The following is a 13169-nucleotide window of genomic DNA, read 5'->3' on the forward strand; positions in this document are numbered from 1 at the left end:
AATTTAACTTAAATTAGCCCAGTTTAAATTAAAATCCGAATACAAAATACATTAATCTCCTGACGAAAGGCATGCAACAGTAGAAAATAACAGACCTATACCAACTGTTTTCAGTTCAGCAACAGTACTCCCTGCATTCCCATTTCTGAATAACAAATAATTTTAGGACAACTAAACAGCATGTGAATTTATTCCCGAGAAAATATCAATCGTATGTATTGTGAGAACCAAGCTCTAGGAGCCAAGCTTATATCCAGTCATATTACTCCATTTTGGTCCTCTCGATAAATTCTTTTAAGTTACCAAACTGGGATCTCACACTATATTCAACTTAAACTAGTTTGTAGTTATTGGCAGTTTGAAACTATGGACATAAAAATCATAAACTCTCTGGTTCTTTTACCAACTAATATTTAATACTTCTCCTCCTTAATAGTGGCATGCTTCATCACAGAACAGTACCTGGTTGATGTGCCTGCTACTTTACTGGGAGAGACCAAAACTCACTTTTTGGGGCATTGTAGGCAAAACCAACATCCTACCATTCTGATATACCACATCATAAATTCCATTCCAACTCACAGTTCTAAACACAGGAACTTGAACCCTACTTTTGACTTGGTATATTCATACTGAGCGTAGGACCCAAAAATCACTGCTCAGCATTTGAAATTTCTGCCTTCTGTTGTATTGGAGCCATCAAATTTATACTGCTCCAGCTCACCTGGCCACTCACCAGTAATTTATTTCCTTTTTCACCTTACGTTAGCAGACCAAAAAGATAAAAGCAATTCCAATCAACTCTATTTCCTTTCCTGATTGTTTGTTCAGGTGCTGCAAAAGTCCTGATCCAGTCTTTAGGAGCATTTAGAGGTGCTCCGAGATCCTACTCGCTTGTCTCCCAAACTCCATTTGTCTAAGATTGACCAGAGTGCATCCTGTTCTGAGTTCTGACTGCCCATTAGACCATCCTTGCCAAATTAGACCCCCTCGTTCCCAATGCATCATATTTAAAATCCTCTATCTATAAGAAACTTCAATCCACAGTCCAGTTCCAACCTTCTCCAGTCTTATGTCCCCTGTTCATCAGTCCTCAGACTCAGATATTCATTGCAACTTTCCTTCCATCAACTCCACTTTTGCTACCAGGGCCTTCCGCTGTTAGGTCTTTGTTTCAAACACTTCTGCTTCTCCATCTCTCTCACTCTACCTCATGTTCTTTAAAACCCTGGTGAAAATCAAGCTATTCAATCATGTTTTCAATCCACCAACCACCCACCCACCCCCACAGAAAGGCTGGAATTTGGTTCCTCTTTTTCCTTGTGATGCATCACATGGGCCTATCTAATGCGTCAAAAGCACATAAGTGAACATTTTATAAAGTGCGAGAAAGGAAAAGTTTCTTTCTGAATTTCAGAGGTGAGGTGCGAGTGGCCGCCCTTAATATCAAGACAGCAGTTGACTGAGCATGGCATCATGCAGTCTGAGCAAAATTGAAGTCAATGGGGAATCAGGGGAAACTTTCCAATGAATTGAGTCATACAAGAGTGTTTCTATATTTTTTTTTGTAAAATATGTTTTAAGGACTTATAGTTGAATTATGGACAGTGATTCATCTGGTAACTTGAAGAGATGCTGAACTTCGTGTTTTTTTTTAAATCACCAGAAGGTTTCTGAATTTGGCTTGTAAACAAGTTTTACTGGAAGGTATCTGTCTGTGGTTAATCACCCAACAAGGAAGTGACAGGTCAAGATTTATAAGATTTAGGAGGCTTGACTTCTGAAATGTATTTAGTTTCATTGAATTGTGACAAAAAGACAGTTGTTTTTGCCTGCCAAAGAAGACCCAGCTCTCTCTCAAAGAAATCCTGCATACAGAGTATCAGCTTCTAATTTCCTCCTGTATTTGAAGAAACCCTGCATATCAAATGTGTCAGAACTGAAACCCTTGCTGCATTATTGCTGTAAGACCTATCTGAAACCTCTGTAGCTGCATTTCTTGAAAAGCCTACTCAAACTGATCTTCAACATCACCTGGAAAGAACTGTTCTGGGAAGGTCCCAGTGACAGCCATCTATACGCATTTGGGATTCCAAAGCAAAACGCAAGGGCACACAGCCTAAGTGGCTTTCTTTCTGTTGTCTTTGCAACGCTGCTAAACAAAAATCACATTTATTTTCCCAGCATATATGAGCGCGCGAGAGTGAGAGAGCGCGCGCGCGAGAGAGGGGCCAAGATAAATAAGGCGTTTTAATATTTCAATTTGTGTATGTATATTTTACTTCATTTTCGGTTAAGACTTCCTTTATGATCAACTGATAATTTTGTTGTTTATTAAAGAATCCTGGTTGGTGTGTTTCAATCTGGGATAAAAATAGAGCCAATAATTGACCGTATCAGTAAGTGGGAAAAAATTTAAATATATGTTGTGACACGTGGAGGAGTGGAACTAGAATAAGCGGTGTACTTCTCCCGCCTCGATCGTAATAATACCTTGCATAAAGGAAGATGGTTGTGGTTGTTGGAGGCTAAACATCTCAGCCCCAGGACATCGCTGCAGTAGTTCCTCAGGGCCCAACCTGCTTCAGCTACTTTATCAATGGCCTCTCCTCCAAAATAAGGTCAGAAGTGGGAATGTTCAGTTATGATTGCACAGTGTTCAGTACCATTCACAACTCACTCCTCAGATACTGAAGCAGTTCCTGCCTGCATGCAGCAAAGCCTGGGCAACATTCAAACTTGGGTTGATAAGTGGCAAGTAACATTCATACTACACAAGTGCCAGACAATAACCATCTCCAATAAGAGAGAACCTAACCATCTCTGCCCTCGACATTCAATGGCATTACCATCACTCAATCTCCCACTATCAACACCCTGGGGGTTACTATTGACCAGAAACTGAACTGGACCAGCCTCATAAATACTGTGGCTAAAAGAGTAAGTCAAAGGCTGGGAATTCTGTGGCAAATAACTCACCTCCTGACTCCCCAAAGACTGTCCACCATCTATAAAGGCACAAGTCAGGAGCGTGATGGAATACTATCCACTTGCCTGGATGAGTGCAGCTCCAACAACACTCAATCAGTTCAACACCATCCAAGACAAAGCAGCCCACTTGATTGGCACCCCATCCACCACCTTCAACATTCACTCTCTCTACTATTAGTGCCCAGTGGCAGCAGTGTGTACCATCTACAAAATGCCCAGCAGCAACTTGCCAAGCCTCCTTCTGCAGCACCTTTCAAACCCACTGCCACGACCTCACAACCTCTGCCACCTAGAAGGACAAGGGCAGCAGACGCATGGGAACACTATCACCTGCAAGTTCCCCTCCAAGTCACACCATCCTGACTTTGAACTACATCGCTGCTCCTTCATCACTGGGTCAAAATCCTGGAACTCCCTTCCCAACAGCACTGTGGGTGTACCTACACCACATGGATGGCAGCAGTTCAAGAGGGTGGCTCACCATCACCTTCTCAAGGTCAACTAATGCTGGCCTTGACAGCAATGCTCACATCCCATAAACAAATTTTTTAAAAAAACAAACAAGATGCTTGGAGAAATGACCAAAATTGGAGTCAAAGAAGTGGGTTTTAAAATAGTCAAAAGAGGGTAGGGAAGTGGAGACGTTTAAGGAGGGAATACCAAACAATGGGATCTGGGCACTTCCATCAATAGTGGCACAAGAGGAAGGAGGAACACAAGAGGACAGAAACAGAGGCAGAGTTTGTTAATGTACAAAGCTTTCTCCACCTCTCAAATGACAGTAAAAACAGCATACCATGCCATTTTAATTCACTGCCAAATTCTTGCCGGGTCCAGGTGAAACAGGGCTATTTATATAACCACAGAAAGTGAACAAGTAACCATGTATGAAACCATTTACAAAATAAAAAGTAGGCATAATCACAAATGACAGAGGGTTGCATTTATAGAACATGCTGCTAGAATACTATTTGATAAATAAACTAAATCAATTCAGTTGAATCCTAAATTGAGTTCAACTGCCTTGCCAGAAAAGTTATACTTGATTAAAATGGATACAACACTACTCCAGTGCCTTGGGATGTTTTTCTAGGTTAAATGCAAGTTTTTGTTGCCGTATTTGGAGGGAAGGGAAATGCAGCCACATGGATACAGAGACAATTGAAGGGCAAGAAGTAAAAGAAGTTCCTCAGAACAGAACTACTTGCTCACAAGAGTCTGTGTCTGTGCTTCAGTTATTAGCTATATTCTTTTATTAATCACCTGGACTTATTAACAGAGAGCAATATTTATATTTGCTAATGACACTAAATTCAGGGTGGGTTGAAAAATTGTGAATGCAGAAGGTCACAGATAAAACTAGCAGGTTGGGTAGATAGGTGGCAGATGCAATTCAGTGATAAAAAAATGCAAATAAGGAATAGTAAAAGTAAATGCTACAAAAAGGCAAATAGAATCCATGGTTTTGTATCTGGAGTAATAGAATACAAAAGTAAGGAGGTAACGTGCACAAATCCTTAGGTTAGTCTGCAATTGGAATACTGGATATTCTTTTGGGCACTCCATTATAGGAAGGAAAAATGTAATGGAAGTGATGCAGCATAGGTTTAGTAGGATTCTACCAGGGATCATAGATTATGGTTGTGAAGTGAGGCCCAAGAAGCTAGGGCTGTTTTTTCATTAGAACACAAAAAGTTTTAGAAGTAACCTGATTGAGGTCTGCAGGTAAATAGAGCAATCTTTTCCTATGGTCAGCAAGATTGCAACAAGGGGATACAATTTTATAAAAAAAAAAAACAGATTTAAAGGGTTCAGAAAAATTATCTTTCGCGAGGATGGTTAGAATATGTAATTCTCTGCCACAAACCATCTTGCTACAGTGTCCATAGATTCTTATAAAAGAATTAGAAAGTTGCTTGAAAGAGGAATACTAAAAAGGGTGAGAAGTGAATAAATGAATGAGATTGGATCATGCTGCTTTTGTGGAGAAAATTACTGGCTCCAACTTAAAGTCCCAGATGGCCTGGTCCTATGCTGTAACTTGCTACAATTATGCAAGTGTTTAAAAACATTCCTACGAACATGATTTTTTAAAAAATAATTTCACCCCACAATCAAAACATTGCTCATTTCTCAAGCAGCATAATGGTACGGATGTAGAGTTATATTTAGAAAGCCACATGTAATCATTTGTACACCATAATTTCTCATTATAGTCAAACTCTGTTCAGTCATTCAAACTTATGATCAGGATACACAGCTTTTTTACTTTTGCATGCAAGAGGTAAATCACTGAATAGCAATGAAGATATCTTAACACTTAAAAGACCCCATCAGTGCAACCCCATCAGTGCAAAGGCAGCTGAAAACGCCAATGTATTTAAATGAAAAAAAATACAGATAATTTCATCTAAATTTGTTCAAATTCAACACAGCAACTGATCTAACACTGCTTTTATACAGAGGCAATACCATCTGCCCTTAACACATGAATCTTGTGTACTGGCAACAGCTTACCAATACATACAAACATAAGAATGAGGAGCAGGAGTAGGCCACTTGGCCCCTCAGGCCTGCTCTGCCATTCTGATCTGATTGTAACCTCAACTCCACATTCCCACCTACTCCCAGTAACCTTTCATCCCCTTACTCATCAAGAATTTATCTACCTCTGCCTTAAAAATGGATTTTTCCATCCGTCAATTGTCTCCAGGATAAAAGCACTGATCTAGATTCAGCTCATGCATAATCACAATACCAGTATGCTTTACTACAAAAGTAAGTCCTCATTTGGTGTCACTTCTTGCCGCAATTATTTAGATAATTTAATAGCACTACACAGACCTAGGGTGCTGAAATAACTAGAGAGTTCAAATAAATCTTTTGTCAATTTTAGTTTTACTGCAGTTTGTTCAATAAAAAGGAGCTTTTTATATCGCTTTTATGATTTAAGCATGCAGTCATCAGGTTCAGATAAGACTGCAAATGCTAGAAATTTGAAATGAAAACAAAGTTGGAAACATGCAGCCAGTTTGCATCTGTAAAGAAAAACAGCTTTACAGATGGAGCCCATCAGAAATGAAAGCAAAGACAAGCAAGCATTTCGTAAGATTTAAAAAGAGGAAATAAGGAAGCCAGGAGAAACAACAGATTTCCCAATCACAGAGGGGTAGTTAATAGATTGAATGACCTGCAAACTGTAGTCACATTCAACGTTGCCTCTAAGCTGCATTGGTGTGCAATCCAGAACATATTGCGCAATGGAACAAGCCACATACAACCAATGTTCCCTTTAAGATGTGCACATGTGGGACCGCACAGCAATGGCAGAGACTGCACAGTGCAACAAACAAGCTGAGTACAAAAAATAATTAGAGGGAACTTTGGTCATATGCACATGATTAATGACACAACAGAAAGAAATTTAAATATGCAGATAATTGAGAGTGAAGAGACACATACAGTAAAATGTGAAGAAATACAAAGAAAAAGTAGCTGTCTAAAATTGTAATGGAAAAGGCCAGCAAAATGCAACAAGTCAAGTAATTCTCAAAAGAGGGGGAAATAAACAACTTGCAGACATTTCATACTCTTCCTGTTCTTCGCATTGTGTTTGGACGAAGGATCTGCACTTGAAAGGACAAACTGCCTCTCCTGCCATCAACCAGCCCATCCAAATCGCCAATTCCCCTGTTGTAAAGGAAACAGTGGGGTGCAGTTAAACATGCAAACTAAGGACTGCAGAGAGCCCAGAAGAATGAAATACTGTTCCTGTCCAGAAACGATAACAAACCCAGCCCTGTCAACCCTGCAAAGTCCTCCTTACTAACATCTGGGGGCTTGTGCCAAAGTTGGGAGAGCTGTCCCACAGACTAGTCAAGCAACAGCCTGACATAGTCATACTCACGGAATCATACCTTACAATGTCCCAGATACTGGCATCACCATCCCCGGATATGTCCTGTCCCACCGGCAGGACAGACCCAGCAGAGGTGGTGACTTAGTGGTATACAGTCGGGAGGGAGTTGCCCTGGGAGTCCTCAACATCGACTCCTGACCCCATGAAGTCTCATGGCATCAGGTCAAACATGGACAAGGAAACCTCCTACTGATTATCACCTACCACCCTCCCTCAGCTGATGAGGCAGTATCCCTCCATGTTGAACACCCCTTGGAGGAAGCACTGAGGGTGGCATGGGTGCAGAATGTACTCTGGTTGGGGGACTTAAATGTCCATTACCAAGACTGGCTCGATAGCAACACTACTGACCGAGCTGGCCGAATCCTAAAGAACATAGCTGCTAGACTGGGTATGCGGCAGTAGTGAGGGAACCAACAAGAGGGAAAAACATACTTGACCTCATCCTCACCAATCTGCCAGCCGCAGATGCATCTGTCCACGACAGTATTGGTAGCAGTGACCACCGCTTAGCCCTTGTGGAGATGAAGTCCCACCTTCATACTGAGGATACTCGCTGTCGTGTTGTGTGGCACTACCATCATGCTAAATGGGATAGATTTTAAACAAATCTAGCAATGCAAAACTGGGCATCCATGAGGTGTTGTGAGCCAACAGCAGCAGCAGAATTCTACTCAACCACAATCTGTAACCTCATGGCCCGGCATATCCCCCACTCTACCATTACCATCAAGCTCGACCACCAACCCTGGCTCAAAGAAGAGTGCAGGAGGGCATGCCAGGAGCAGCACCAGGCATACCTCAAAATGAGGTGTCAACCTTGGGAAGCTACAACACAGGACTACTTGCGCGCCAAACACCATAAGCAGCACGCGATATACAGAGCTAAGCGATCCCATAGCCAACAGATCAGACGCAAGATCTGCAGTCCTGCCACATCCAGCCATGAATGGTGGTGGACAATTAAACAACTAACTGGAGGAGGTGGCTCCACAAATATCCCCATCCTCAATGATGGGGGAGCCCAGCACATCAGTGCAAAAGATAAAGATGAAGCATGTGCAACAATCTTCAGCCAGAAATGCCGAGTTGATGATCCATCTCGGCCTCTTCCTGAAGTCCCCAGCATCACAGATGCCAGACTTCAGCCGATTCAATTCACTCCAGATAACAAGAAACAACAGACGGCACTGGATAATGCAAAGGCTATGGGCCCTAACAAAATTCCGGCAATAGTACTGAAGACCTGTGCTCCAGAACTTGCTGCGCCCCTAACCAAGCTGTCCCAGTAGAGCTATAACACTGGCATTTACACAGCAATGTGGAAAATTGCCCAGGTATATCCTGTACACAAAGAGCAGAACAAGTATAACCTGGCCAATTACCGCCCCATCAGTCTACTCACAATCATCAGTAAAATGATGGAAGGTATCATCAAGTGCTATCAAGCGGCACTTGCTTAGCAATAACCTGCTCACTGACGCTCAGTTTGGGTTCCGTCACGGCCACTCAGCTCCTGACATCATTACAGCCTTGGGTCAAACATGGACAAAAGAGCTGAATTTAAGAGGTGAGGTGAGAGTGACTGCCCTTGACATCAAGGCAGCATTTGATCGAGTGTGGCATCAAGGAGCCCTAGCAAAACTGAAGTCAATGGGAATCAGGGGAAAAACTCTCCACTGGTTGGAGTCATAGCTAACACAAAGGAAGATGTTGTGGTTGTTGGAGGTCAATCATCTCAGCTTCAGGACATCACTGCAGAGTTCCTCAGAGTAGTGTCCTAGGCCCAATCATCTTCAGTTGCTTCTTCAATGACCTTCCTTCAATCATTAGGTCAGAAGTGGGGATGTTCGCTGATGATTGCACAATGTTCAGCACCAGTCGCGACTGCTCAGATACTGAAGCAGTCCGTGTAGAAATGCAGCAAGACCTGGACAATATCCAGCTTGGGCTGGTAAGTGGCAAGTAACAGTCACGCCACACAAGTGCCAGGCAATGACCATTTCCAACAAGAGAGAATCTAACCATCTCCCCATGACATTCATCGGTATTACGATCGTTGAATCCCCCCACTACTATCTTAGGGGTTACCATTGACCAGAAACTGAACTGGAGTAGCCATATAAATACCGTGGCTACAAGAGGAGGTCAGAGGCTAGGAATCCTGTGGCGAGTAACTCACCTCCTGATTCCCCAAAGCCTGTCCACCATCTACAAGGCACAGGTCAGGAGTGTGATGAAATACTCTCCACTTGCCTGGATGGGTGCAGCACCAACAACACTCAAGAAGCTTGCCACCATCCAGGACAAAGCAGCCCACTTGATTGGCACCCCATCCACAAACATTCACTCCCACCACCACCGATGCAGTGGCAACAGTATGTACCTTCTGCAAGATGGACTGCAGCAACACACCAAGGCTCCTTAGACAGCACCTGCCAAACCTGCGACCTCTACCAACTAGAAGGACAAGGGCAGTAGATGCATGGAAACACCACAACCTGCAAGTTCTCCCCCAAGTCACACACCATCCTGACTTGGAACTAGATCGCTGTTCCTTCACTGTCGCTGGGTCAAAATCCTGGAACTCTTTTCCTAACAGCACTGTGGATGTACCTACTTCACATGGACTTCAGTGTTTCAAGAAGGCAGCTCACCATCACCTTCTCAAAGGCAATTAGGGACGGGCAATAAATGCTGGCCTAGCCAGAGATGCCCACATCCCATGAATGAATAAAAAAAATGTCACTTGTACCAAGTCTGGTTGAATTGCATAGGCGGCCAAGGATGCGGCAGTCTGAGTACAAATGGGAGAGGGCATTAAAGCCACAGGTAGGACAGGATCATACTTCAAGACAGAATGGAGGATTTCAGCAAAGTGTTTGGAGACCAAACCAGAAGCAAATATACAAGATTAGAAAAAGAACATGCACGTTGCTGTCTCACGTGGAAGGAGTGTTTGTGGCCTGAAAAGTCAAAAGAGGTAAATGACCGGATGACATCAGTTGCTATTGAACAGGAAAGGAATCTGGAAGGGAGGATAGTGGAAATGTAAAAAAGGGTATCTGGGCTGTGTGCAGTCCTGCAAGAGGTTTGGGGGAGGGGGGGTGGTGCGTGGGGGGGGGGGGGAAGGGAAAGGAAGATGTGATTGATGATAGAATCATTGCAGGTGGCAGAAATGGCAAAAGATAGCCTGGTAAAAGCAGAAGCTGATGAGGTGGATGCAGGGACATGGGCAACCATGCTGTAGAGAAAATGGGGGTGAGAACAAGAATCCAAGACATGATCATGGGACCCACTGATCAGCATGGTAGGGAAACTCCAGCTGAGGCTCTGGTGTGGAAAGCGGAATCATTACAACTGAGTGGCACAGCGGTTAGCACCGCAGCCTCACAGCTCCAGCGGCCCAGTTTCGGTTCTGGGTACTGCCTGTGTGGAGTTTGTAAGTTCTCCCTGTGGCCACGTGGGTTTCCACTGGGTGCTCCGGTTTCCTCCCACAGCCAAAGACTTGCAGGCTGATAGGTAAATTGGCCATTGTAAATTGCCCCTAGTGTAGGTAGGTGGTAGGAGAATTGTGGGGATGTGGTAGGGACTATGGGATTAATGTAGGATTAGTATATTTATTTATTTAGAGATACAGCACTGAAACAGGCCCTTCGGCCCACCTAGTCTGTGCCGACCAACAACCACCCATTTATACTAACCCTGCAGTAATCCCATAGTCCCTACCACCTACCTACACTAGGGGCAATTTGTAATCGCCAATTTCCCTATCAACCTGCAAGTCTTTGGCTTTGGGAGGAAACCGGAGCACCCGGCGAAAACCCACACGGTCACAGGGAGAACCTGCAAACTCTGCACAGGCAGTACCCAGAATTGAACCCGGGTCTCTGGAGTTGTGAGGCTGCGGTGCTAAATGGGTGGTTGATGGTCGGCACAGACTCGGTGGGCCGAAGGGCCTGTTTCAGTGCTGTATCACTCTATGACTCTACAGCAAATCCAAAGGAGATAGAGAAACTAAGCTATTGAGAAGTATAATCCAGGCAGTTGTAGGAGACACTAAGTTAATAATAGAGATCTGTGGAAAGCTAGAGACTAAGATAGAGAAGTCCAGGAAGGAAAGGTAAGAAAAAAATCAAAGATAGACCTGTGACAAGGCCTGAGTGGAAATAGAAAATTCTCAAATCAAATTTTTACTATTTTGCTGGGATTATGTTTGCAACCAATCACACAGAAATTGGTTACACAATTTAAATGTAGGAATGTGATACACTTAAGTTGGTTTACCTCTATTTGTTCTTTGGGCATCAGATGAAGTAATAGCTATCTGAGATGGTTAACCATCATCATTTGTGCATTGAACTGCATATATGTATTGGACGGCTTGCATTTTAGCTATTTTTCACGTAATGTCAGACTGAACTGCCCACACTACCAAAAATGTTGTCAGTAAACAAGAACAATGGGCACACCAGCTGGAAACTACAAGAAGTAAAGCACCTGCTGCAGCATTATGCACTATGTAGGACTTTCTACCATTCATACACACCAAAGTGAATTTCAAAAATGGGAAATTTTTAAGACTTCTAACTATTATAATATAAAGACCAGACTATTTTAAAGATCTGATTTTATACATCTTTATTCTTACTCCCACTGTCAATTTTCCCATGTTCTGGAGGCATTGGGCTGGATTTTGTAATCAGCGTGAAGCAATGACACTCGCCGCCAACCTCGAAGAAAGCTATCCACAAAAGATCTAGTGATCTCTGTGACGTGGTTTTCCTCTTCACGAATGGCAGTTTAAATGTGACACCAGGTCAAGGGGATCTCCAAGCATCCAGCAGCAGTGATGCCAATAAGGAGGGTAAGCAGCCAATCAACTTGAAGTATTCTCACAGCCAGCAAACCAGGAAGTTAAAAGTACTTTATCCTTCACTTTTAAATTTTCAGATAGCAAAATAAATAATTATGATTGGATTAAGATAGAAGCTAAAATAAACAAACTTGATTTAAAAAATACATGGAGCTTTTTAATCATAATGGAGAAATTGGACATGCCACAAATATAAAGTTAGTATTTCAGGGTCAGTGAAGATAATTATGAACTTCGTATACCATTAAAAACGCATTTATACCTCATTCAACAAGGTGTACTTTTTTCAAGAGTTTTTACTGCAAGACCAACAGCGTAAAAGTACAAGTTTTCACCAATTCAGCGATTGATAAGGGAATGCACTCTGGGAGGGTCCTCAACATCACACCCACTGAAGGAGCGTAGACTCACTGATAGCAACTTATTGATTTACGTGTGATTTTGTGCGTGTACAGATTCCCACAGTTGCTGTCAGTTTCAGTGAAGTAATGATGGTGAAGCCCCAGTTTTGCTGTCATTACTGCTGCAAAATCTGGGCCAGCCATTAACTTTTTGTTAGGGCAAGACACCATGGGCATCAACGGTTTCTCTTCCATTTAAGTAGCCACCATTCAAATGCCAGCCCTGACAATGAGTGCTCTTTGACTACAAGGGCCATTACAAATGAAACCGCTGATCGTGCCAAAGGCTGCAAAGTGGTTAACATTGCTGAGAAGGGATCAGGATACTTACAGAATATCATTTATGACCTTGGTTAATGCTGTGGGAAGGATGGAAACCCACAGACTCAAAATGGGTAGCTGCAGGACACAGGAGCACTGATTTGGAAGGTAACAACATATTCAAAGACTTGTAAAATAGTTTACAAGGGCAGAGGGAGTTGAGAGTAAATTTGTGGAAAGTGTCATGATGGCTGTTTTGAAAGGGAGGGGAAATCAATGCCTGAGAAAAAGAACCATTCATATCAGCTCAAGTAACGGTCCAGGAACAATACAGACAGAACCAACAGATTGAAGCTTAAACCCAAGCTCCAAATGAATGAAATTAACAGATTTTAACTGCCAATTTTTGACCCTACAAGATGGAGGAGTGCTAGGCAGTAAACTGCTATATGGTGGGGTGGGGTACAAGTACAGAAGTGAGAAAGAGGAAGAGACAATGGAACAAATTATTAGACTTGCAACATCTTTTATTGCTCCATTATCTGCAACAGAGACAACAGCAGAAACTGCCTGTCAAATGCCTATCATTTGAAAAAGCTTTATCAGCAGTAATGCAGAAACTAAATGTGGCAGCACAAGGGACTGAAAAAGCAAGGGTGAGATGTTTCAAGTCAAAATAATAGCACCTTGTCATACAGAATTATAATGAACATTTGGACAC

General features: G+C 42.7%; 1 protein-coding gene across 2 annotated transcripts in view; it reads right to left on the reverse strand.

Moving 5' to 3' along the window:
- Positions 1 to 13169, reverse strand: part of gdap2 (ganglioside induced differentiation associated protein 2) — a 78611-nt gene that overhangs the window by 64158 nt on the left and 1284 nt on the right. Inside the window, exon 2 of one of the 2 annotated variants that reach the window (XM_068040754.1) lies at positions 6573 to 6681. The exons of the other annotated variant lie outside the window; for it this stretch is intronic. Within the exon in view, the coding sequence (XP_067896855.1) occupies positions 6573 to 6681 (109 nt within the window). The remainder of the gene's footprint in view (positions 1 to 6572; positions 6682 to 13169) is intronic. 2 annotated transcript variants of the gene reach the window in all.

The sequence above is a fragment of the Heterodontus francisci genome, chromosome 10, assembly GCF_036365525.1.
Source record: "Heterodontus francisci isolate sHetFra1 chromosome 10, sHetFra1.hap1, whole genome shotgun sequence".
Taxonomy (NCBI): domain Eukaryota; kingdom Metazoa; phylum Chordata; class Chondrichthyes; order Heterodontiformes; family Heterodontidae; genus Heterodontus; species Heterodontus francisci.